This window comes from Muscardinus avellanarius (genome assembly GCF_963383645.1).
Source record: "Muscardinus avellanarius genome assembly, chromosome: 12".
Taxonomy (NCBI): Eukaryota; Metazoa; Chordata; class Mammalia; order Rodentia; family Gliridae; genus Muscardinus; species Muscardinus avellanarius.
The window spans coordinates 81,682,114-81,709,739 of NC_137798.1; the positions used below are offsets into that span (position 1 = coordinate 81,682,114).

The window sequence follows — 27,626 nt, forward strand, 5'->3', positions numbered from 1 at the left end:
CAAAAATAAATGAATGAAATAAAGAGAAATAAAGGAGAGAAAGAAAGAAAGAAAGAAGGAAAGAAAGAAAGAAAGGAAGGAAGGAAGGAAGAAAGAAAGAAAGAAAGAAAGAAAGAAAGAAAGAAAGAAAGAAAGAAAGAAAGAGTCTGGGAAGCTGGGCATGGTGGTGCGTGCTTGTGATCCAATAGTGAGAGGCTGAGACAGGAGGATTGCAGGTTTGTGGACAGCCTCAGCTACTTAGGCCCTGTTTCAAAATAAAAAAAAATAAAATGGGGCTGGGGGCGTAGATTGGAGGTAGAATGCCTCTAGGCTCAATCCCCAGTACTGCAAAAAGAAAGAAAGAAAGAAAGAAAGAAGGAAAGAAGGAAGGAAGGAAGGAAGGAAAGAAGGAAGGACAGACAAACAAACTGGGGGTGTAGCTCCGTGTTAGAGCATGCCTGGTACTTAACAAAAGAAAGGATATTTTGGTAAATTTCAAGTTGTTTATTGGTGTTGGGGATTCAATTTAGGGCATTGTTCTTCCACTAAGCTCATCACCAGCCCTAACAGTTACTTTTTGTAATGGTTTTATGGTTTAAATGGGAACAGCTTTCAATAGGGTAGAGCCAGAGCAGTCAGATATAAATGAAAGAAACGTGAAATTAGTCATAATTCAATTAAGATTGTTTATAAGACATTTACTTCTCATCCAAAATGGTAGGAAAATCAAGCTACATTGTTTGCCAGCTATATACTGCTACAGAAAAAGGAGCTTCAATATGTAATTGTCTAATAATGGCATTATAACTTCTTGAATTTAGAAGAGAAATAATTTGTGTTAACTGTTTTTCTGGGGAAACAATTTACATAAGTGTGCTAGATTGTGTAGTTTCATTTGATTGCTTCTGAAAGCTAGACACACCCAAGTACAATGATGTAGGACCTCTTGTTTTATTCTACATTTGAAAAAGCCTCCAGTAAAATCCTCAAACTCTCCTGTCAGCTGTGATAATCAGGGCATAACCACTGGACAGCAAGTCTGAAGGAAAACAATCATGATTCATGAGGCCCTTACAGGACTGAGGAGCCCAGGGAAAGCAGTCGCTGTTCTTTGGCTGGAGTGATGCCAAATGCATCGTAGTACAGGTAGGTAAGGTGTTCTTGGAGAGCAGAATCGGCTGAGTGCTGCTGGCTAAAGGGAGTTTCCCTGAGTTGCACAGCAGTCAGATCAAACCAGGGGAAAGGCCTAGGAAGAGAAAAAGCCTGTTATTTTTTTAATATCTTTTCAATACCTTTATGTGTGTATATGTGGGGGGGGGGTTTGACCCCCAGGACTATTCTACCTCTGAGCTACATCCACAGCCCTCTTTATTTTTTTGTTTTGAAACAGTATCTCACTTGGTTGCTGACAATCCCATTAAATTGCTAAGACTATCCTCAAAGCTGTGATTCTCCTGACTCAGCCTCCCAAGTACTTAGGTTGGGAGGGATGACCAGGAGGAAAAATAAGAACAAGGTAGTGAAAATACTCGGTGTTATAAAGTCATGGAGGATACATAGCAGTATACATATGTTATAACACACAGAATGTACAACACCAAGAATGAACCCTCAGCTGGCTATGGTGCCACACACCTGTAATCCCAGTATTTAGAAGGTTAAAGCAGGAGGATAGCAGGTTTGAAGCAGCCTCAGCAACTTAGGAAGACCCTCAACAACTCAGAAAGACTCTGTTTCACAATAAAATGGCTGGAGATAGACCAACCCTGGGTTTAATCTCCAGGACTACAAAAAAGGGGGGGGGGGGCGGGTGTGGTGGTGATCCCAACGTTTGGGAGACTGAGACAGGAAGATCATGGTTTGCAGACAGCCTCAGCTACTTAGTGAGGCCCTTTGCAATTCAGTGAGACCCTGTTTCAAAATAAATAATAAAAAAAAGAGGCAGGGGGTATAGCTCGGAGGTAGAATGCCCCTGAGTTCCATCCCTAGTTCCGCAAAAAAATAAAAAATAAAAAAATGTTATTTGAATTATGATCCAAACAAAATCTACGTAAACATTTTGGCAATATGACTCTGAGTATGTGTGTTGGTTGAACCCAGCTACATTCTATCACTGAGCCCTTTATTAATTTGAAACAGAATCTTGCTAAATTACTGTACCTATGAGATCCTCTCCTGTCTCAGCCTCCCAAGTACTAGGATTATAGGCATATACCACCCAGCTAAGTACTGGGGGGGGGGGATAGGCAGTACTGGGAATTGGACTCAGGGGTATTCTACCTCTGAGCTACACCCCGAGCTCTTTTTATTTTTTGTTTGGAAACAGGTCTCACTAGGTTGTTGAGAGTCTTGCTAAATTGCTGTTGCTGGGCTGGAACTTTGTGATTCTACTGTCTCAGTCTCCCCAGATACTGGGAATACAGGTGTGCACCATTATGCTCTACTCAACCAAGTCTTTTTATTTTCTTCAATTGGTGCATTGTAATCATACATCTCGTTGAAGTCCAGGATGATAGAGGCATACATACACACAGTACTCATTGAGCCCTCCCCTATTCCCCATCCCATTTCCTGCCCCTCCCCCTCAACTAAATCTTTTTTAAAGGGGTTGTCTCACCCCCCTTTTTATCTTTGTAGCTTATTTGTGAAGAAATTGGGTTGTTTGTGCTATATCAGTCCCTACATTCTAGCTTTTATTGATTATATCCCATAATGTTATTTAACACTTTTGTGTCCCTTGAATTCCACATAAAAAAGTTATTGAATCTAGGGTCTTGACAAATTTAGGTCTGATTTCTTAAATATAGAAAATAATTTAAATCTTTTTTTTTTTTGGGTGGTACTGGGGTTCCTGGAAACCCTTCTACCTCTGGGTTACACTCCCAGACCTATTTTTATATTATTTTTATTTGGAAACCGGCTCTCTTAGGCCAGTGTGGCTGACTTCGAACCTGCGCGATCCTCCTGTCTCCGCCTCCCAAGCGCGGGGATTACAAGCGTGTGCCACCACGCCCGGCCTGGATGGATTATTCTTGTCATATTAAAAAGATTTAAGCTGGGCTTAAAAGATTAAGCCTCCCAAGAACTGGGATTACAGGCATGTACCACCATGTTCAGCTATACATATTTATTTTTATCCAGAAACATTTGTCCCTTTTTGCAGTGTTAAGACTGACTGGTTAATCCAGCCTGATCCATTCATTATAAAGTTCCCCAACCAACTTTTCATATGCCACTCCTTCAGTAAAGAGAACTTTCAGCCAGGCGTGGTGGCGCACCTGCAATTCCAGCTAATCAGAAGGCCAAGACAGGAAGATCACAAGCGAGGCCAGCCTGGGCAACTCAATAAGACTTTGTGTCAGAAAGAAAACAAAAGAAAGAAAAGAAATAGAAAAAAAAAAAGCAAGAAAAAGGGGGGGAGGCTGGTGATGTAGCTCAGTGGTAGAGGACGTGCCTAGATGGGAAAGGTGCTGGTTGCAATCCCAAGTACTAAAAACAAAGAAGCTTTTCAACTGGGTAAAAAGTTCCAGAAGCTAAGAGCAAATACCTTTGTTACTTAACATTAAAAATATAGCCTATTCATTTTCAAGTTCTTTTGTCACTAAAAGTACTAACAGCAGTTATCTTTTGAAAATGGGATTTGAAGTAGGGGCAATTTAACTTTTTACTTGGTATATTACAATTGGCATATGCTTTTTTTTAATCACAAACATATATTTTTTAAAAGTTCACAAAAGCCACACGTGGTGTAGCATGCTTGTAATCCCAGTATATGGGATTATATTTCAATTGTTAGGGAAAGGATTAGTTGTTGTCTATATAAACAATGTTAAGACAACTGGCTTTTCAAAAATGATGAAAAGATACTAAAAATCTCAAATTGAAGATTTACATGCTAAAAATTAAATACTAGAGGAATATTAAGAATTTTCTTAAAGATGAGTATGGTGACATCTGTAATCCCAGGATTTGGGGGGCTGAGATAGGAAAATCGCATTTTTTTTTTTTTTTTTTTTTGCAGCTCTAGTGATGGAACCCAGGGGCATTCGACCTACGAGCTACACTACCTGACCACCTACCCTACTTTTTATTCTTTATTTTGAAACAGGGCCTCACTAAATTGTGAAGGGCATCACTAAGTAGCTGAGGCTGTCCGCAATCCTCCAGTCTCAGCCTCCCAAATGCTGGGATTACAAGTGTGTGCCACCAGGAGGGTCACATATCTGAGGCCAGTCTTAGCAATTCAGTGAGAGTCTGTTTCTTTTTCTTTTTTTCTTTTGCAGTACTAGATATTGAACCCAGGGGCATTCTACCTCCAAGCTACACCCCCAGCCCAACTTTTTATTTTTAAACAGAGTCTCACTAAGTTGCAGAGGCCCTTTACTAAGTAGCTGAGGCTAGCTGTGAACCTGTGAGCCTCCTGTCTTAGCCCCCAAGTACTGGGATTACAAGTGTGTGCCATCATGACCAGTTTGTGAGATCCTGTTTCAAACAAATAAATAAAAAATGAGTTGGGCCGGGCGTGGTGGCACACGCTTGTAATCCCACACACACACACACACACACACACACACACACACACACACACACACTGCTTGGGAGGCGGAGACAGGAGGATCGCTCAGGTTCCAAGACAGCCACGCTGGCTTAAGAGACCCTGTTTCCAAATAAAAAGTATAAAATAGGTCTGGGAGTGTAGCCCCGAGGTAGAAGGGTTTCCAGGAGCCCCAGTATCACCAAAACAAAAAAAAGTGTTGGTATGTATCTTAGAGGTAGAATGCCCCTGGTTCAATCCCCAGTACAAAAAAAAAAAAAAAAGTCTTGAGATCTTTTTAAGGATAACTTGAAAACCCTGAAGGCATAGTTTGTTTTGACTAGTTTTATTACAAAAATTTGAATATTTTAAGCAGCCAAAGATAAAAAAGAACAATAACAACAAGAAATATTTCCAGTACATATAACAAGGGGTTACTATTCTTACTAAAACTTCCCACAAAACAATAAGTAAATCAACACCAAAATATAAGCAAGTACATAAAACAAGAATGAAAGAGAACACAGAGCAACAAATTTAGAAGCTGGGAAAAAATGAAGAATTACACTGAGAAATTCTGTGTGACAAATGGGAATGGTAACTCCTAAGTCAGCAGCGGGAAGAACCCTCCCACTTAGGAAGAGCCCACCAAAGGCTCAGGAAGTGGGGGGACAAGGGCTTCTGCAAGTAGCGGTGAAAGGGAACCAAAAACAGGATAACTGGCTGGATATTCTGCCTTCAAACTGCACCCCCAGCTCTCGTGCTCGCTTGCTCTCTCTCTCTCTCTCTCTCTCTCTCTCTCTCTCTCTCTCTCTCTCTCTCGTGTGCATGTGTGCATGGTACTGAGATGGAACCTAGGGGCATTCTACCTCCAAGCTACACCCCTAGCCCAATTTTATTCTTTTGTGTGTGTGTGGGGGGGCACTGGAGATGGAACCCAGCGGCATTCTATCTCTGAGCTATACCCCCAGCCCTATTTTTTATTCTTTATTTGGAAACAGGGTCTCACTGAGTTGCAAAGGGCCTCACTAAGTAGTAGCTGAGGCTGTCGGTGAACCATGATCCTCCTGTCTCAGCCTCCTGAATGCTGGGATTACAAGCATGTGCCACCACACCGGGCCATTATTCTTTTATTTTGAAACAGGGTCTCATTAAGTTACTAAATTGTTGATGCTGGCCACAAACCTGAGATCCTCCAGTTTCAGCCTCCCAAGTACGGGGATTACAAACCTGCAACACCACACCCATCTTGAAAAAAATGCTGAAAAGAATAGAGACCAAGCAGAGCATGGCAGCACACGTTTGTAATCTCAGCAGTTGGGAGGCTGAGACAGGTGGATTGTGGTTCTCAGACAGCCTCAGCTACTTAGGCCCTTTGCTACTCAATGAGACCCTGTTTCAAAATAAAGAATAAAAAATAGGGCTGGGGGTGTAGCTCAGAGGTAAAATGCCCCTGGGTTCCATCCCCAGTACTGCAAAAAATAAAAATAAAGAACTCTTAGCTGGGAATGGCGGTGGTACAGGTTTGTAATCCCAGTACTTGGGAGGCTGAGGCAGGAGGATCTCAGGTTTGCAACCAGCCTTAGCATTTAGCAAAGGCCTCAGCAATATAGCAAGACTCTGTTTCAAAATAAAATAATAAAAAGCCGGGCATGTTGGCACATGCTTGTAATCCCAGTACTTGGGAAGCTGAGACAGGAGAATCACAGATTCAAGAACAGCATCAGCTACTTGTGAGGCCTTCTGCAACTCAGTGAGACCCTGTTTCAAAATAAAGAATAAAAAGTAGGACTGGGGGATGTAGCTTGGAGGTAGACTGCCCCTGGGTTCAATCCCTAGTCCTTCAAATACATACACACATACATACATACATACATACATACATACATACATAAAAAGGGCTGAGGATGTAGCTCAGAGAGGGAAAGGCCCCTGGTGCAATCCTCAGTATTAACACACACACACACACACACACACACACACACACACACACCCCTTAGTGCTGCACAATTAAGAGACTGTCCTATCCTTGACAGTCTTTTCTCTGTAAAGGGTTAAACAGAAGGTCTCTGGATATGAACTGTTGGGGGAAGAGATGTGCTAAAAACATGAAAAAAAGTGAGAAATTATGTACTAAATGATAACCCTCTACCCCACCCCCATGCACATACACAGAGCCTTCTTCCCAAGTCGGGTTCCAAAAAGTTGATTGTCAAGTATTATCTGTTATAGGCAGGAAGGTGGAAGAAGTCTTAACCACCAAAGAGAAAAGACTAAACATACCAGTACCCAGGATTTCACAAGGAAACCACTGACTAAATCTATAGTAAAGACCATAGGAACACAGTTTTCAAGAATTTTTTTTTTTTTTTTTTTTTTTTTTTGTGATACTGGGATGGAACCCAGGGGCCTTCTACCTCTGGGCTACAGCCCTGACCTATTTTATATTTTATTTGGAATCAGGGTCTCACTAAGTTACTGAGAGCCTCACTAAGTGGCTAAGGCTGGCTTCAAACCTGTGCCAGCCTCTTGTCTCCGCCTCCCAAGTACTGGGATTACAAGCATGTGTCACCACACCCAGCTTCCAATAATTTTTTAATAATAAGGATCTTCAATATGAGCAAACCATCAAGGTTCTTCATTTATTTAAAGGAAGCCTCTCAAATGATGACAGAGACCAAAACAATCATAAAACAGTTTGGATCCAGGCTTAGTGGCACACGCCTGTAATCCCAATACTTGGGAGACTGAAAAAGGAGGATTGCAGGTTCAAGGTTAGCCTCAGCTATTTAGAGAGGTCCTTCAAAACTTAGTGAGACTCTGTTTCAAAATAAAAAATAAAATAGGGCTGAGGGTGTGGCTCAGAGGTAAAATGTTCCTGGGTTCAGTCCCCTTCAAACTGCACCCCCAGCTCTCGTGCTCGCTTGCTCTCTCTCTCTCTCTCTCTCTCTCTCTCTCTCTCTCTCTCTCTCTCTCGTGTGCATGTGTGCATGGTACTGAGATGGAACCTAGGGGCATTCTACCTCCAAGCTACACCCCTAGCCCAATTTTATTCTTTTGTGTGTGGGGGGGGGGCACTGGAGATGGAACCCAGCGGCATTCTATCTCTGAGCTATACCCCCAGCCCTATTTTTTATTCTTTATTTGGAAACAGGGTCTCACTGAGTTGCAAAGGGCCTCACTAAGTAGTAGCTGAGGCTGTCGGTGAACCATGATCCTCCTGTCTCAGCCTCCTGAATGCTGGGATTACAAGCATGTGCCACCACACCGGGCCATTATTCTTTTATTTTGAAACAGGGTCTCATTAAGTTACTAAATTGTTGATGCTGGCCACAAACCTGAGATCCTCCAGTTTCAGCCTCCCAAGTACGGGGATTACAAACCTGCAACACCACACCCATCTTGAAAAAAATGCTGAAAAGAATAGAGACCAAGCAGAGCATGGCAGCACACGTTTGTAATCTCAGCAATTGGGAGGCTGAGACAGGTGGATTGTGGTTCTCAGACAGCCTCAGCTACTTAGGCCCTTTGCTACTCAATGAGACCCTGTTTCAAAATAAAGAATAAAAAATAGGGCTGGGGGTGTAGCTCAGAGGTAAAATGCCCCTGGGTTCCATCCCCAGTACTGCAAAAAATAAAAATAAAGAACTCTTAGCTGGGAATGGCGGTGGTACAGGTTTGTAATCCCAGTACTTGGGAGGCTGAGGCAGGAGGATCTCAGGTTTGCAACCAGCCTTAGCATTTAGCAAAGGCCTCAGCAATATAGCAAGACTCTGTTTCAAAATAAAATAATAAAAAGCCGGGCATGTTGGCACATGCTTGTAATCCCAGTACTTGGGAAGCTGAGACAGGAGAATCACAGATTCAAGAACAGCATCAGCTACTTGTGAGGCCTTCTGCAACTCAGTGAGACCCTGTTTCAAAATAAAGAATAAAAAGTAGGACTGGGGGATGTAGCTTGGAGGTAGACTGCCCCTGGGTTCAATCCCTAGTCCTTCAAATACATACACACATACATACATACATACATACATACATACATACATACATAAAAAGGGCTGAGGATGTAGCTCAGAGAGGGAAAGGCCCCTGGTGCAATCCTCAGTATTAACACACACACACACACACACACACACACACACACACACACCCCTTAGTGCTGCACAATTAAGAGACTGTCCTATCCTTGACAGTCTTTTCTCTGTAAAGGGTTAAACAGAAGGTCTCTGGATATGAACTGTTGGGGGAAGAGATGTGCTAAAAACATGAAAAAAAGTGAGAAATTATGTACTAAATGATAACCCTCTACCCCACCCCCATGCACATACACAGAGCCTTCTTCCCAAGTCGGGTTCCAAAAAGTTGATTGTCAAGTATTATCTGTTATAGGCAGGAAGGTGGAAGAAGTCTTAACCACCAAAGAGAAAAGACTAAACATACCAGTACCCAGGATTTCACAAGGAAACCACTGACTAAATCTATAGTAAAGACCATAGGAACACAGTTTTCAAGAATTTTTTTTTTTTTTTTTTTTTTTTTTTTGTGATACTGGGATGGAACCCAGGGGCCTTCTACCTCTGGGCTACAGCCCTGACCTATTTTATATTTTATTTGGAATCAGGGTCTCACTAAGTTACTGAGAGCCTCACTAAGTGGCTAAGGCTGGCTTCAAACCTGTGCCAGCCTCTTGTCTCCGCCTCCCAAGTACTGGGATTACAAGCATGTGTCACCACACCCAGCTTCCAATAATTTTTTAATAATAAGGATCTTCAATATGAGCAAACCATCAAGGTTCTTCATTTATTTAAAGGAAGCCTCTCAAATGATGACAGAGACCAAAACAATCATAAAACAGTTTGGATCCAGGCTTAGTGGCACACGCCTGTAATCCCAATACTTGGGAGACTGAAAAAGGAGGATTGCAGGTTCAAGGTTAGCCTCAGCTATTTAGAGAGGTCCTTCAAAACTTAGTGAGACTCTGTTTCAAAATAAAAAATAAAATAGGGCTGAGGGTGTGGCTCAGAGGTAAAATGTTCCTGGGTTCAGTCCCCTTCAAACTGCACCCCCAGCTCTCGTGCTCGCTTGCTCTCTCTCTCTCTCTCTCTCTCTCTCTCTCTCTCTCTCTCTCTCTCGTGTGCATGTGTGCATGGTACTGAGATGGAACCTAGGGGCATTCTACCTCCAAGCTACACCCCTAGCCCAATTTTATTCTTTTGTGTGTGGGGGGGGGGCACTGGAGATGGAACCCAGCGGCATTCTATCTCTGAGCTATACCCCCAGCCCTATTTTTTATTCTTTATTTGGAAACAGGGTCTCACTGAGTTGCAAAGGGCCTCACTAAGTAGTAGCTGAGGCTGTCGGTGAACCATGATCCTCCTGTCTCAGCCTCCTGAATGCTGGGATTACAAGCATGTGCCACCACACCGGGCCATTATTCTTTTATTTTGAAACAGGGTCTCATTAAGTTACTAAATTGTTGATGCTGGCCACAAACCTGAGATCCTCCAGTTTCAGCCTCCCAAGTACGGGGATTACAAACCTGCAACACCACACCCATCTTGAAAAAAATGCTGAAAAGAATAGAGACCAAGCAGAGCATGGCAGCACACGTTTGTAATCTCAGCAATTGGGAGGCTGAGACAGGTGGATTGTGGTTCTCAGACAGCCTCAGCTACTTAGGCCCTTTGCTACTCAATGAGACCCTGTTTCAAAATAAAGAATAAAAAATAGGGCTGGGGGTGTAGCTCAGAGGTAAAATGCCCCTGGGTTCCATCCCCAGTACTGCAAAAAATAAAAATAAAGAACTCTTAGCTGGGAATGGCGGTGGTACAGGTTTGTAATCCCAGTACTTGGGAGGCTGAGGCAGGAGGATCTCAGGTTTGCAACCAGCCTTAGCATTTAGCAAAGGCCTCAGCAATATAGCAAGACTCTGTTTCAAAATAAAATAATAAAAAGCCGGGCATGTTGGCACATGCTTGTAATCCCAGTACTTGGGAAGCTGAGACAGGAGAATCACAGATTCAAGAACAGCATCAGCTACTTGTGAGGCCTTCTGCAACTCAGTGAGACCCTGTTTCAAAATAAAGAATAAAAAGTAGGACTGGGGGATGTAGCTTGGAGGTAGACTGCCCCTGGGTTCAATCCCTAGTCCTTCAAATACATACACACATACATACATACATACATACATACATACATACATACATAAAAAGGGCTGAGGATGTAGCTCAGAGAGGGAAAGGCCCCTGGTGCAATCCTCAGTATTAACACACACACACACACACACACACACACACACACACACACCCCTTAGTGCTGCACAATTAAGAGACTGTCCTATCCTTGACAGTCTTTTCTCTGTAAAGGGTTAAACAGAAGGTCTCTGGATATGAACTGTTGGGGGAAGAGATGTGCTAAAAACATGAAAAAAAGTGAGAAATTATGTACTAAATGATAACCCTCTACCCCACCCCCATGCACATACACAGAGCCTTCTTCCCAAGTCGGGTTCCAAAAAGTTGATTGTCAAGTATTATCTGTTATAGGCAGGAAGGTGGAAGAAGTCTTAACCACCAAAGAGAAAAGACTAAACATACCAGTACCCAGGATTTCACAAGGAAACCACTGACTAAATCTATAGTAAAGACCATAGGAACACAGTTTTCAAGAATTTTTTTTTTTTTTTTTTTTTTTTTGTGATACTGGGATGGAACCCAGGGGCCTTCTACCTCTGGGCTACAGCCCTGACCTATTTTATATTTTATTTGGAATCAGGGTCTCACTAAGTTACTGAGAGCCTCACTAAGTGGCTAAGGCTGGCTTCAAACCTGTGCCAGCCTCTTGTCTCCGCCTCCCAAGTACTGGGATTACAAGCATGTGTCACCACACCCAGCTTCCAATAATTTTTTAATAATAAGGATCTTCAATATGAGCAAACCATCAAGGTTCTTCATTTATTTAAAGGAAGCCTCTCAAATGATGACAGAGACCAAAACAATCATAAAACAGTTTGGATCCAGGCTTAGTGGCACACGCCTGTAATCCCAATACTTGGGAGACTGAAAAAGGAGGATTGCAGGTTCAAGGTTAGCCTCAGCTATTTAGAGAGGTCCTTCAAAACTTAGTGAGACTCTGTTTCAAAATAAAAAATAAAATAGGGCTGTGGGTGTGGCTCAGAGGTAAAATGTTCCTGGGTTCAGTCCCCAACACCACAGGAAAAAAAGAAAACAACTTGGAAGAAATAGATTACTCAGAGGAAAAAAAAAACCAAAACAATAAATAGTATAATCTCAAAGGGATATGAGTATTGCATAATGAAATAAGATCAAGATACTACATGAAAAAAATTCAGAGGCTGGGCATGGTGGCGCACACCTGTAATCCTAGCGTTTGGGAGGCTCAGACCAGGGGATCATGGCTCATAATCAGCCTCAGCTACTTAGCAAGGCTCTTCGCAACTTAGACCCTGATTCAAAAGTAAAAATACTAAAAATAGGGCTGGAGTGTAGCTCGGAGATAGAATGCCCCTGGGTTCCATCTTCAGTACAAAAAAAAAAAAAATCAGAGAATATAAAAAACTTTGAAATTCAAAATAAGATAGAAAACACAAAAATATTATGCAATCAAAATTGTGACAGTTAAAACAAGATAGTAAAGGAAATCTCTTAGAAAGCTGAGAAATAAAACAAAGATACGAAGAATAGGAAAGATAAAATCAGAGGATCTATCTCAGAGATCCGACGTTTGATTTAAAATATTATAATAGCCGGGTATGGTGGCACATGCTTGTAATCCCCACGCTTGGGAGGCTGAGACAGGAGGATCGCGCAGGTTCGAAGCCAGCCTCAGCTACTTAGTGAGGCTCTCAGCAACTTAGTGAGACCCTGTTTCCAAATAAAATATAAAATGGGTCTGGGAGGATAGCTCGGAGGTAGAAAGCCTCTGGGTTCCACCCCCGGTACCACAAAAAAAAAAAAAAAAAAGATCAAAGGCTTTAAAAAATATAATAAGTCAGGCATGGTGGCACACTCTTGTAATCCCAGTATTTGGGAGGCTGAGACAGAAGGATCACAGGTTCAGCAACTTAGTGAGGTGCCCTACAAATTAGTGAGACCCTGTTTCAAAAAAATAGGACCGGGGGTGTAGCTCAGAGGTAGCATTACCCTGAGTTCAATCCCCAGCACCAAAAAAAAAAAAAAAAAAAAAAAGAATTCAGGCATCACGGCACACACCTATAATCCCAGTACTTGCAAGGCTGAGACAGGAGGATTGCAGGTTCAAGGCAAGCCTCAGCAAGATAGTGAGACTCTGTTCAAAATAAAAAATAAAGGCCGAGCATGGTGACGCACGCTTGTAATCCCCGCGCTTGGGAGGCAGAGACAGGAGGATCGCGCAGTTTCAAAGCTAGCCTTGCTGGCTTAAGAGACCCTGTTTCCAAATAAAATATAAAATAGGTCTGAGAGTGTAGCCCAGAGGTAGAAGAGTTTCCACGAACCTCAGTACTACCAAAAAAAAAAATAATAAAATAAACAATAAATAAATAAAAAGGGCATGGGGTGTAGCTCAGATGTTGAATGCCCTGGGTTCAATCCCCAGGACCACAGGGGGCAGGGATAGGAGAAACAGCAGGCATGTTTAGACGTGTTGAGTTGCCGTAGAGATAGGTCTGTGCTGATCAAGGCACAGTGCCAACAGACGCTATATGCTTTCTCTGCTAGAGCAGAGATGGCCACCTAAGTTCCCAGAGAAGAAAAGATGTCCAAGAACAAGTGTAGAATGGTAAGAATATAGGACCCTGGGTACAGCCCTGAAAACTCCCAGATTTGAATGAGACAGAGGAAGAGCTAGCAAAGGAGGCACCAGAGAGGAAGAAAATAAAGAGAATATGAGCCATCATGAAAGTCAAGAGCTTGCTTCAAGAAAGGTGGCGAGTTCAATAGTCAAGGAAGAAAAGGAGCTAAAGATGCCTAGTAACAATTGAACTGAATAGACATTTCTCAAAAGAGAAAATACAAATGGCCAAAAATATACAAAAACTTCAACATCATTAGAAATCAGGGAAATGCAAATCAAACACTGAGATTCCCTTTATCTCCAGTTAGAATGGCAATTATCAAAAATATAAACAGTAATAAATATTGGTAAGGATGTGGGGCAATAGGAACTTTTATTCATGGTCAGTGGGATTGAAAATTATTACAACCACTAAGAAAATCAGTATGGAAGTTCCTCAAAAGATTACGAATGGAAGCACTATATGAGCTAGCTATACCATTCTTTGGTATTTTTCCAGAAGAAAGTTAGAATACTCTAGTGATACATGCATATCCACGTTTATAGCAGCATAATTTACAATAGCCAAATTAAGGAACCAGCCTAGATGGCTGTCAACAGATTTATGGATGAAGAAAATGGTTTTTTTTTTTGTTTGTTTGTTTTGTTTTTTTTTATGGTACTAGGGTTGGAACCCAGAGGCTTTCCACCTCTGGCTAGACTCCCAGACCTATTTTATATTTAATTTGGAAACAGGGTCTCACAAAGTTGCCAAGAGCCTCACTAAGTAGCTGAGGCTCGCTTCGAACCTGTGTGATCCTCCTGTCTCAACCTCCCAAGTGCGGGGATTACAAGCGTGCACCACCAGGCCCAGCAGAAAATGCGTTTTATATACACAACGAAGGTTTTGCAGGGGTGTTTTTGTTTGGTTTTGGTTTTTGGTGCTGAGAATTGAACCCAGGGGCATTCTATCTCTGAACTACACCCCTAGCCATATTTTATTTTTTATTTTGAAACAAAGTCTCACTAAGTTGCTGAGACTGACCTGTGATCCTCCTGTCTCTGCCTCCCATATCCGTGAATTATAGGTGTGCACCACTATACCCAGCTAACAATGGAGTTTTACCCAGCCATAAAGAAGAACAAAATTGTGTTATTTGAGAGGGCGTGGTGGCACACGCTTGTAATCCCAGCATTCGGGAGGCTGAGACCGGAGGATCACGGTTCGCCAACAGCCTCATCTACTTAGTGAGGCCCTCTGCAACTCAGTGAGACCCGGTTTCAAAATAAAGAATAAAAAACAGGGCAGGGGTGTAGCTTGGAGGTCGAATGCCCCTGGGTTTCATCTCCAGACTCGTAAAAAACAAAACAACAAAAAAAAGTGTTATTTGCAAGAAAATGGGTAGAACTAGAGAATATCATACTAAGCAAGAAAGTCAAAGGTTCTACATTCTCTCTCATCTGTGGAAGCTACAGAGAAACTAAGGTGGGGAGAGAATTCAATGAAAGGAGAGAGACCAGTAGAATAGTGGGATGCAGGGGATTGGGAGAGGGACGTAGGGAGGGGTAAAAACGAGGCTAAGGAAGGGAACAGTTCAAATAATGTTCCAATATGAAGGTCCTCCTACCATTTCTTTTTTGTAGTAGAGATTGAATTCAGGGGCATTCTACCTCTTTAAAACTTTTGAAACAGAATCTCTGTAAATTGTTGAGAGTATCCCTACATTGCTGAAGGCTGGTCTCAGACCTGCGATCTTCCTGCCTCAGCCTCCCAAGTACTGGAATTACAGATGTGCCGCCACCATAGTCATCTTCACTATCTTTACTGATATGTACAGAACAAAGAAGAGATCAGGGCAGTTTATGAAGGGACATACGCAAAGTGATGTGTGCATACATGAATGTATTACTTTGAATTTCACTATGATGTATAATTACTATGCAAATATAAAACTATATTTAAAAAGTCAGGCATGATGGTACACATTGGTAATCCCCATATTTGGGAAGCTGAGACAGGAGGATTGCAGGCTCAAGGCCAGCCTCAGCAATTTAGTAAGACCCTATTTCCAAATAAGAAATAAAAGGGGGGGGGGTATGGCTCAAAAATAGTATGCCCTGAGTTCAACCCTTAGGAACACACACACACACTATAAGTGTCCAGTGAATCTAGTTTTATGGAAGTCATTGGTAACAAGAGCAATAATTGTTATATATTAGATTACCAAAGATGAAAAAAAGATTGGTTTTTAAAAAAAGTCTTACTACTAGGTTACTGAGTTTTGCTATGTTGAGACTGCCCTCATAGTGGGATTACAGGTGTGTGCCACCACACCCAGGTATTTTTTTTATCAGTTTTTTTTTTTTTTTTTGTGGTACTGGGGATAAAACCCAGAGGCATTCTACTTCCGAGCTACACCCCCAGCCCTATTTTTTATTCTCTATTTTGAAACAGGGTCTCACTGAGTTGCAAAGGACCTTACTAAGTAGCTGAGGCTGTCTGTGAACTGTGATCCTTCTGTCTCAGCCCCCCAAATGCTGGGATTACAAGAGTGCGCCACCACACCTGGCTTTTTTTTTTAAAATCAATTTTTAAAGAGAACACAAAAGGATAAAAAAAAAAGTGTCTCCTAATACATCGAGTGTAGGAGCAATTAGAATGGCCAGCCAGCTTCTATCTTACCTTTGCTTAACCAAGTTCTTGATATAGGACTTGCTGACAAAATCTTTTATTTGAAATTTTGGGCAAGATTTTTTATGTCTTTCACATTCTTTCAAGTGCACAGAGAGGAAGACTTGGTTCACAAGCCGTAAGGCTTGCGAGTGGGCAATGCCATTTGCCGTGCAGGTGTTCAGGGCCGCGTAGAGCATTCCCTCCAGCCACTTGCTGTTGAGGATTATCCCCCCTATACATTGATGAGAAAGTAACAGTTAGCTCCAACCCAAGATGAGTTGCCAGGAACTTAGGAAAAACCCCAAGTGATGATTAGAGCCAGATTTTTCCCACAACAGGATGATAATGTGGACCTTGAGATAAACAAGCACTCCTCCCTCCTGGGCCAAGAGCCCCAGCTGCCTTTCCTAATACATCCTGTGTTGGCCACTCCAGAGGAGGAGAGATACAAGGAGACCAGCGTAGACATTGCTGATGGTAAAAGTATCTCCACAATGGTCCACGCTTCTAAGGAAAAGGAAATGGGAAAAACTGGAAGCTTAGAACAGGGAAAAGCCACTGTAGTTTGAGGCATCGCATTCTTCTATTTAAGCTATTTTCTCTGGTTGTTTCCAGTTGATCGTTAAGGATTCAAGTAATCAGCTTTTTTGGCTCTTCCCGATAAAGGCTGCTTTTTTTTTAAACCACAAAATACTGTTGTAATAACAAGCCTAAATAACAAAGGATATATTTAATTTGTGCCCCCCACCACACCACACGCACAAGCTCACATGCGTGCATGCATACACACGCATACACACCTTAGGGATTTAATAAGATAGAAACAGATAGCTAGGCATGGTGGCGCATGCCTGTAATCCCAGTATTGGGACACTGAGACAGGAGGATTGCACGTCTGAGACCAGCTTCAGCAACCTAGGGAGACCCTGTTTGGAAACATAAATAAATACAGGGCTGAGGGTATAGCTTAGAGGTAGAATGCTCGGGCAGGGGGGAGAGGAGGGGGAGAGAGAGAGAGAGAAGAAGGAGAAGGAGGGGAGGGGAGGGGAGGGGGAGAGGAGAGGAGAGAGAGGGAGAAGAGAGAGAGAGAGAAGAGAGAAGAGACAGAAGAGAGACAAAAGAGACAAAAGAGAGAAGAGAGAGGGGCGGAGTGAAGGGAGGGAGGGAGGGAGGGAGGGAGAGGGAGAGAGAGAGAGAGAGAGAGAGAGAGAGAGAGAGAGAGAGAGAGAGGGAGAGAAAGTTAGTAAAGGGTCAAGGGGAAGGCAATTTTTAAATGAGAGCCAGGCACAGTGGTGTATACCCATAATCCCCACTACTTGGGAGACTGAAGTAGGAGGATCACAAGTAGGCTAGCCTGGGCAACTTAATGAGATCTTGTCTCAAAATAAAAAGTAAAAGCCGGGCATGGTGGTACATGCCTGTAATCCAAGTACTTGAAAGGATGAGACAGGAGGAGCGCAGGCTTGAGGCCAACCTCAGCAATTTAGCAAGACCCTGCTTTAAAATAAAAAAAAAAATAAATAAACAAACAAATAAATAAAGCTGGGTGTGGTGGAACACGCTTATAATCCCAACATTTGGGAGGCTGAGACTGGAGGATCACAGTTCATGGACAGCCTCAGCTACTTAGTGAGGCCCTTTGCAACTCAGTGAGACCCTGTTTTAATAAAGAATAAAAAATAGGGCTAGGGGTATAGCTTGGAGGTAGAATGCCCCTGGGTTCCACCCACAGTACTACAAAAATAAATAAATAAAATTAAATAAAATAAATAAAAAGTAATGGGGGATAACTCAGAGGAAAAATGCCCCTGGGTTCCATCCTCAGTACTACAAAATAAATAAATTAAATAAATAAAAAATAACCAGGCATGGTGGTGCACGCTTGTAATCCCAACATTTGGGAAGCAAAGACCTGAGGATCGCAGTTTGTGGACCGCCTGAGCTACCTGATGATGCCCTTTGCAACTCAGTGAGACTCTGAAAAATTAGGAAAACTAAAAAATAGGGCTAGGGATGTAGCTCGGAGGCACAATGGCTCTGGGTTCCATCCCCAGTACTGCAAAAAATAAATAAAATAAAAATAAAAATAAATAAAAAGGGTTGGGAGTATAACTCAGTAGTAGTAGGCACCCCTGGGGTCACACACACACACACACACACACACACACACACACACGTGCGCGCGCACACCAGAAATACCATGAACCATTACCAGTAGGACTGTAGGGACAGGTAGCCCGAATGATCACAGGATCTTGGAGAGCAGCTGCAATTTCCTTATTTGCCCCCCAGATCCTGTCAGGATCCTGGCCACATTGATACTGAGGTCGTAAGATATTGGTGTAGTTCAGTAGCAGTTTCAACCTAGAAGCCACCAAAACAGGGAATGTAGTGCCAGGACTGGAATAAGTAACTCCATAACCCAATACATTCACTTCCAACCCCAGCAAACAGACTCTTCTGCATAGCTCTGCTCAGAGGGAAGGATAGTCTCTGTCTGCACTGAGGGCACTAACCTACTAAACACATACTGAACATTATTGTGTGTCAGGTACCAGGCTGGACTCTACGAATGTGAAAGTCATATTTGAGTGAAGAGTCATGCGTTCTCTCCTATGTGGAAACTAGGGAGTAATCAAGCTACAAGAGGGATTTTCTTTTTTTTGGGTGCTGGGGATGGAACCCATGGGGTCTCGTGCCTGTGAACTACACCTCCAACCCTATTTTATTTTTGTATTTGGAAATGGGGTCTCAGTAAATTTTGGAGGGCCTCACTAAGTTCCTGAGGCCGATCTTGTGATCCTCCTGTTACAGCCTCCCAAACACTGGGAGTACAAGCATGGGCCACCACACTCAGCTAAAGAGGTACTTTATTTATTTATTTATTTATTTATTTATTTATTTATTTATTGGTGGTACTGGGGTGGAACCCAGAGGCTTTCTACCTCCGGGCTATTCTCCCATATCTATTTTATATTTTTATTTAGAAACAGGGTCTCACTAAGTTGCTGAGAGCCTCACTCAGTAGCTGAGGCTGGCTTCGAACCTGTGCTATCCTGTCTCAGCCTCCCAAGCATGGGGATTACAAGCGAGCACCACCATGCTCAGCCCTGAAGAGGTACTTTAGATAACAGGGAGAAACCCCAGTGGAGCAATAGAAGGGACATAGGAGAGGGGGAATTAATGAAGGAAACACTTTGATTGATGATATATTTATATGTATATATGTGAAATGATCAATGCCAAGCTTAATATGTATGGGAAGGGAAAGGTATAGGGAGGGAGTGGGGTGGGGTAAGCTCACCAAGTGCTATGTGTGTGTATGTCCCTGTCACTCTGAACTACATTATGATGTGAGACTACAATGCACCAAAAAGTGTGTGTGTGTGTGTGTGTGTGTGTGTGTGTGTGTGTGTGTGTTATACTGAGGATTGAATTCATGGGCATTCTACCTCTAAGCTATATTCCCAGCCCTTCATTTTATTTTATTTCTTGGAAACAAAGCCTCACTAAGTTGCTGAGGTTCTGAACCTGTGATCCTCCTGTCTCAGCCTCCCAAGTACCAGTATTACAAGCATGTATCACCACACCCAACTTAAAAAATACGTGTATTTTTGCTGGGTGTGGTGGCGCACGCTTGTAATCCCCGTGCTTGGGAGGCGGAGACAGGAGGTTCGCGTAGGTTCAAAGCCAGCCACACTAGCGTAGGAGACCCTGTTTCCAAATATAAAAAAAAGTATAAAATAGGTCTGGGAGTGTAGCCCGGAGGTAGAAGGGCTTCCAGGAACCCCAGTACCACCAGAAAAAAAAAAAAAAAATATATATATATATATATATATGTATTTTTTAAAAAGTAATATTTGACACATATTTTTAGTAACTTCTCATATGGCTGGCTGGTGGTTTCTCTTCTAATTGATGCAGAGAAATGGTATGCACCTTTGAGTAGTGAGGTGCAACGTGCCACGATGGTTCTAGACAAACAAAACATCCCACCCACAAGTGCTGCCTGTGGGACACGGGGGAAGACACAATTAGGACGGTCGCTGGGTCCTTCTGCCGAGCTACCCGCCCATTCTCTATTACTAGGACTGCCCAGCTCTGAGAGGGAAGCTGATTCAGAGAGGAGACCTCAATTCTGCCCGAACTGTTCTTATCCTAAGAAGATACCTGGGTAGTGAGATGGCAGTTACAAAGCTGTACACAATACAAGTCTTCTCCAGGCTGGATTGAATTTCTATGCAGATACTGGGCAGCTGAGATGGCAAGCAGCAGAGGAATACCACGTTGGCCCAACCCACCAGATTGAGATTATGGTAAAAGCACCGGACCCCCAGTTTCTGGAACTCAACTGAGAGAGATGAAGGCAGACAGAAAGAACACAGTGCAAAGGAGGTGACCTGAGCATCAACTCCGGGCAGAGGATGATCGTTACTCAATCTCGGTAAATCAACACAAGTCTGCCACACATAATCAGAGGACAGTCCTGTACAGCACCCTGGTCCATCACAAAAGCAGCTGATAAGACTACAGTTGCCCTTGAGGTGGTAACACAACTCATCTTTATTTTACTTTTAGACCAAATATTGAAGTTCTTTAAAAATTGTTAAGGAAAAAAAAATCACAAGTTGTCTGTTTCAGTTTACTAAAGGTCTGCTATGTGCCAGATAATGTATGATATGCTTTATATACATTGTTTAAGGTAATCCTTACAAGGGCCTTCTGAGGCAGGGCTAGTAGTACTCCCATGCTATATGACTTGTCTGAAGCTATACAGCTCCCTGGCTTGAGTCGGTGGGTAAGATTAGGAGAGTAGAAGAGTATAGAGCAGATGCTAGATGCTAGGAGGAGTCTGGAGAGATTTAAAAGTTTCTATAAGCTGGGCGTGGTTGGTGCGCCCTTGTTATCCCAGCATTTGGGAGGCTGAGATTGGAGGATTCTGGTTCAAGGACAGCCTCAGCTACTAGGGAGGCCCTTTGCAACTCAATGAGAGCCTGTTTCAAAATAAAGAATAAAAAAAATAGGGCTGGGGTGTAGCTTGGAGGTGGAATGCCCCTGGGTTCCATCCCAAGTACCACAAAAAAAAAAGTTTCTGTAAATTATACAGAAATTAATGTTACTAGAATATAAATGTAGAGAGATATGATAGCTTATATAGTTGCATAAAAACACTCAACTGGTGGTTAATCATTTGAATGTACTTATTTCAATATGTGTGTACGTGTTTTGTTTGGTTTTGGTTTTGGTTTTGTGGTACTGGGGCTGAATCCCAGGGGTATTCTACCTCCGAACTACACCCCCAGCCCTATTTTTAATTCTTTATTTTGAAACAGGGTCTCAGGAAGCTGCAGCAGGCTTCACTAAGTAACGGAGGCTGGCAGCGAACCCGCGATCCTCCTATCCTAGACTCCCAAGTACTGGGATTACAAGTGTGCTCCACCACATCTGGCTTCTGAAATATGGAGTTTTGAAAGTGAGAACTTAGAAGCCAGGCATGGTGGTACATGCCTGTAATCTCAGTAACTGGGAGACTGAGACAGGATTGCATGTCTGCAGCCAGCCTCAGTAATTTGGGAGGCTGAGACCAGAGGATCGCGGTTCACAAACAGCTTCAGCTCCTTAGCGAGGCCCTTCACAACTCAAGTAAGACCCTGTTTCAAAAATAAAAAGACTAAAAACTAGGGCTGGGAGTGCAGCTCAGAGGTATAATGCCTCTGGGTTCCATCCCCTGTACCATAAAAATAAATAAATAAAACAAAAATACTAAAAAAAATAGGCTGGGGGTGTTAACTCGGAAGTAGAATGCCCCTGGGTTTCATCCCTGGTACCACAAAAAAAAAAAAAAAAAAAAGAAAAGAAAAGAAAAGAAAAGAAAGAAAGAAAAGAAAAAGCAGGGCATGGTGGTGTACATTTGTAATCCCAGCATTGGGAGGTGGAGACCGGAGGATCAGTTTGTGGACAGCCTCAGCTACTTAGTGAGGCCCTTTGCAACTCAGTAAGACCTTGTTTCAAAAAAATTTTAAAAAGAAAGAAAGAAAAAATAGGTCTGGGGGTGTATCTCAGAGATAGAATGCCCCTGGGTTCCATCCCTGGTACTGCAAATAAAATAAAATAAATAAAAATAGGGCTAGGGGTATAGCTCAGAGGTAGAGTGCCCTGGGTTCAATCTCTAGTACTACATACAATAAAAAAGAGACAGAGAGAGAATTTAAAATGTGCCCTCACATCTGGTAGTGTGCTCACATTTGCACGTTGCCCATAGGATTCCTCTTTGAAGGAATCCTTTTATGATTCCTTTGTCAGAAGCCAAATGATACAACCAAGCCCCTTGTCTAAACACACTGTTTCTCACCCAGGACCTCTGGCCTCCGACTGGAGATCCGCAGGCTGCTGACAGGGATGGGGACGAGCTGCAGCAGCGAACGGGCCAGGTTCTTGCCCAGGTGGCCACATCCAATGATGCCCACCTTTAACTTCTCATCATCAGCAGTGGCCAAATCAGGTGGTCCCTCTGGGAGAGGTACAGAACTTGGATTCTCATCCAATAGTTCTCTAGAGAACAAACACGTACATAAATACATGGGACACTGTAGCTCTTTCTGTCAACCTCTAATGTTCATTGCTTTAATTTTCTCAGAAGCCTGGTAGCATCTTTAGTACTTCAGAGATGAGGCATTTCAGTTGTGTGCCAGTTGTCCAGCTTTAATAGAGAATTAAATGTTCCTCCTGAAGCCAGGCGTGGTGGTGCACACCTCTAATCCCAGTACTTGGGAGGCTGAGACAAGAGCATCACAGGTTCAAAGCCAGCCTCAACAACTTAGTGAAGCCCTCCACAACTCAGTGAGACTCTGTTTCCAAATAAAAAATAAAATGGGGCTGGAGGTATAGCTCAGAAGTAGAACATCCCTGAGTTCAATCCCAGGAACATGAACACACACACACACACACACACACACACACACACACACACACACAGTTTCTCCTGAACAAAATTTCCAGAAATCAAATCACATCCTCAAGGGGCCTTGGGAGTCAAAACTGGATTAAAATAATGAACATTTTTTGTTACATGTATTATGTATTTCCCTGCTTCCCTCTCCTCCTCCTCCTCCTCTTTCTATTCTTCTTTTTCTGTACTTGGGATTGAATACAGGGGCATTCTACATATGAGCTACAGCCCCAGCCCTTTTTTACTTTTTGTTCTAAAACAGGGTCTCACCAGGCGTGGTGGGGCATGCTTGTAATCCCAGCATTCAGGAGGCTGAGACAGGAGGATCACAGTTCTCGGATAGCCTCAGCTACTTAGTGAGGCCCCTTGCAACTCAGTGAGACCCTGTTTCAAAATAAAAAATAAAAAATTGGGCTGGGGGTGTAGCTCAAGGGTAGAATGCTCCTGGGTTTCATCCCCAGCACCACAAAAACTAAAACAACCAGGGTCTCAATAAGTTGCGGAGGCTGGCCTTGAACCTTCAACCCTCCTGTCTCAGCCTCCTGTATATGGGATTACAGGCATGTAACACAATGCCTGGCTTTTTTTCCTGCCTTCTTAAACATAAAAGTCTGAATATCTGCCAGGCGCAGTGGCGCACACTTGTAATCCCAGCATTTGGGAGGCTGCGACAGGAGGATTGCGGTTCACAGCCAGTCTCAGCTACTTAGTGAGGCCATTTGCAACTCAGTGAGACCATGTTTAAAATAAGGAATAAAAAAATAGGACTGGGGGTGTAGCTCAGAGGTAGAATGCTCCTAGGTCCAACCTCTATTACTGTCAAGGGCCTCTCTTAAGTATCTGAGGCTGGCCTTGAGCCTGCTATCCTGTCTCAGCCTTCCAAGTATGGGGATTACATGTGTGCACCACCACACCCCACTGAATTTTTTTTCATTTCAGTTATTGTTCTTTAGCTCAATAATTGGTTGTGTGTGTGTACATGTTTGTATGAATTGCTATTCTTTGTTTGTGTGCTATTTCCCTGGTTTCATTTAGTTGTTCATCGGTGTTTGTTAGGTAATTCATAGCTCTGTTTCTTTGGGGTTGGTTTCCAGAGATCTAGTTCTATTGATTGGGCCATACTTTAGTTTCTTCATCCACTTTGCTATGTGTTGCTAAGGTTTAGGAATTTAGAAAAACAGCCGCCTCTCCCAATGTTTCCAGACTGGTTTTGTACAAGGGAGGCCTTCACCCATCAGCTCAGCTGGAGACGCTGAGCCTTCAACAGCCTTTTCTGAGGAGGGAGTCTAGGCTTATGTTTGTCAATTCCCAGTTAGAGAGCTACTGATTTCTTTTGCAGGAAATTGTAACTCTTGCTCACCCTGGTGTCCTTCTGTGGTACTGCAGGATCTCTGCACCACAATAAGCCACTAGCTCTGCTCTCATCCAAATCTGGTTGGCTTCCTAACAGGCAACCCTGAAAAGCTGTGGTGTTGGACATACACTCCCCTTTTCTCTTTCTCTCTCATACCAAGTTGAACTGGCCTGGGGAAATGACTTCTTGGTGAAGAACCGTGACTTTTCTCCACCCTGTCAATGCAGTTGTTACTAGCTTTGCCCTTGTCTGGGGTACTGCAACTTCATAACTGGTGTCTGCAGTTCTCATATAGTTTTGGGGCCCTTTGTTTCTGTTTAGGCATCCCGAGACTGCTTCTTCCTCTGTCTTGCTGACATCACTCACAAAGCTGCTGATTTTCACTGCCTCTGGGATGAGCACAACCTGTCCTTCTATACATCTTTTTTTCTCTTTCTCTTCTTCCTTCCTTCCTTCTTCTTTCCTTTTTGCAGTACTGGGGATGGAACCCAGGAACATTCTACCTCTGAGCAATACTACCAGCCCTATTTTTTAGTGTTTTTATTTTTGAAACAGGATCTCACTGAGTTGTGAAGGGCCTTGCTAAGTAGCTGAGGCTGTCCTTGAACCACGATTCTCCTGTTTCAGCCTCCCAAATGCTGGGGTTACAAGTGTATATACCACACCTGGATACATTTACTCTTTCTAGTTTGCTGTTTCAGTTTTGTACAAACCTGTGAAACCAGACAACTTGGCTTTTAAAGAATGTTAGGATTTATAAAGTCAAATGGTTTATAAAAGGAAAACAGATCCAAGAAACTGAGAATGAAAGACTAAGGTTGAGACCCATAGATGGTCCTGGGTGTGTTTTTTTGGCCCAAGACTTAATTGGCTCTGTAAATATGTAAAGTATTACTTCTATTACTGTAGACCTTATATTTGTTCTGTATTTTTGTAAAACCTATGGTCTTTAAGCCTTAAGAGTTTCCATATAAACACTACAAACCATATTCTACTTAAGGCCTTGCTCCTGGTTTAAAAAGACAGCATTTTAAGCCAGGCGTGGTGGCCCACGCTTGTAATCTCAGTGCTTGGAGTGCTGAGAAAGAAGGATCTGGGTTCATAGCCAGCCTCAGCTACTTAGGAGGCCCTCCACAACTTAGTGAGATCCTCTTTCGAAAATAAAGAATAAGCCGCATACAGTTGTGCACACTTGTAATCCCAGCATTTGAGAGGCTGAGACAGGAGGATCGTGATTTGTAGACAGCTACTTAGCGAGGCCTTCTGTAACTCAGTGAGATCCTGTTTCAAAATAAAGAATAAAAATATAGGGCTGGGGTGTAGCTCAGAGGTAGAATGCCCCTGGGTTCTATCCCTAGTACTGCAAAATAAATAACTGGACAAAAAAAATTGGGCTGGGGGTGTATCTTGGAGGTACAATACCCCTAGGTTTAATCCCCAATACCACACACACACACACACACACACACACACACACACACACACAGCATTTTCTCTTAGTGCCTGATCCTTCCAAATCTAAGATGCCTCCTGAAGGTTCATATAGGGTTTCTCATCATCCATCTTAGGTACAAGCAGTACACGCACGCCCTCTTATCTACAGGCCAATCAGCAAACTCACTGAGTAGGCTCTCCTTGGGTATTACTATGATCAGTTCAGATCTGATACCACCATCTAGGAGTTAATCTAATTTCAGAAAAAAGTAAATTGAGTAGTTGACTTATGTTCTGGAGAGACATGAAGTTACAAAATCCAGGAGCATAATTCTATCTGGCTCACATATCTTCCTATTTAAGTATCTGAATAGGAGAAGTAGAGAGGTATCAGAAACCAGAACTAGACCATGAGCTTCTCTGCAAATCCATTTCCTGGTGCCAAGTGGATCATGTGAACACAGGGACTATAAAGTCCCAGGTGGCTTTCCTGTGATGGAGGTGTTCACCTTTGGGTCCACCCCCAAGGAAATAAATGACTCCATTTGCAGCAAATAGGCAAGGAATGACTAGTCGATAGCTACTGTGGACAAAAAGCTGGTAGCCCTGATAAGTGAACAAATGAATGAATATCATTAATTCAACTAATAAAAGGAAAACATCTTTAATCCATGCTTTATTATATAACCCTGGTATAAATTTTTCTGATCCTTTCAGACCAAGAGTGATTAACTATGGGCTGGAAAAGGAAAGAAGATAATTCCCTGAGAATTTATTTTCCAGTATAAAAAGTTTTAAGTTCCTTGGATTCTTGGCAGTGAGATTCCTATTTATCTTCCTGGACTTGAAGATCTGTCTTACCTCAATTTGCATAATAGTTTGCAGAAGAAGACTGCATGGGCACAGGCCTCGACTATCAGTCCCCGAGAGCGGCCCTGCAGATAGAGCCAGAAACGATCTTCCTCTGGAATCTCATATTCAAACTTCAGAGACTCAAGGTCCGCTAGCATGTCCATTTCCAAGCCACCATCTCCTGCAGTGACAGATACCAATCAATGGGGCTCCCTGCCCTGGAGGACCAGGGATCCATGTGGGAGGGCTTATGTGATAGTAGGTGTCCTAGGTCACAGTGCTTACGATGGGCTACAGCACCTCTCTCCTTCTAGATGTTGAACTTGGAGTTCACATCTCTGTTTGAGTGTGGATCTTGGAGGATTCCTAATCACTGGCTGCTCATGAATCCTACATTCATGAAAAACATGAGCAGAAACCCAACAGTCATGTTTCTCCACACAGGCTACAGGCACATATTTTTAGCAAATGAATTCATATTAGAAATGGATTTCAGGCCTTTCCACACCAGGCCCCAGAGAGGAGAACTCAGAACGGAGCTCAGAGCCACAGAGGAGATACGCCCGCCTCACGCCCGAGGACGCAGCAGCAGTGCCTTACTGCCGGCGGCAGCGGTGAGTTCACCAGGCGGATCTAGACCAACACACTCAACAGCCCACCAGGCTCCAGAGAGGAGCGGCGGACAACGAGCCGAGGTGAGCCCCTGCAGAACAGCCGGGCGGAATTCGGCAGATTTTTCGGCGCAGAGAGCATCTAAAGCTCCCAGTGGCTGGGCTCAGCACACTCTGCAGGGACTCAAAGCGGAGCTCAAAACCAGAGAAGAAATACACCAGCCTCACGGCTGAGGGTGTAGCAGCGGCGCCATATTGCCACCGGAGGCAGCAGCAGCGAATTCACTGAGTCCACTACAGCTCCATCAGCGCACTCAACAACCGTGAGTCAAATTGCGCCCCCTAGAGGAGAAATCCCAGTACTGCACTCCCAGGGACTTGACCCAGTGGGGGAGGGGCGGTGGCAGAGATAATATACCATAGGAGAATGCCTAACCTGGCACCCCCCCCATGGTCTAAAGCAGCCT

General features: G+C 43.2%; 1 protein-coding gene across 1 annotated transcript; it reads right to left on the minus strand.

Annotated features, from left to right (window-relative positions):
• Positions 1-1,050: 1,050 nt before the first annotated feature.
• On the minus strand, positions 1,051-26,742 carry NOXRED1 (NADP dependent oxidoreductase domain containing 1; the record flags this gene model as incomplete). The annotated part of the gene is made up of 6 exons (XM_080707184.1): positions 26,558-26,742; positions 22,312-22,511; positions 20,130-20,310; positions 18,172-18,323; positions 15,969-16,191; positions 1,051-1,225 (listed from the first exon to the last, which is right to left on the minus strand). Exons 1-6 carry the CDS (start codon positions 26,710-26,712, stop codon positions 1,051-1,053), a joined length of 1,086 nt encoding a protein of 361 aa, XP_080563310.1. The 5' UTR covers positions 26,713-26,742.
• Positions 26,743-27,626: the final 884 nt, after the last annotated feature.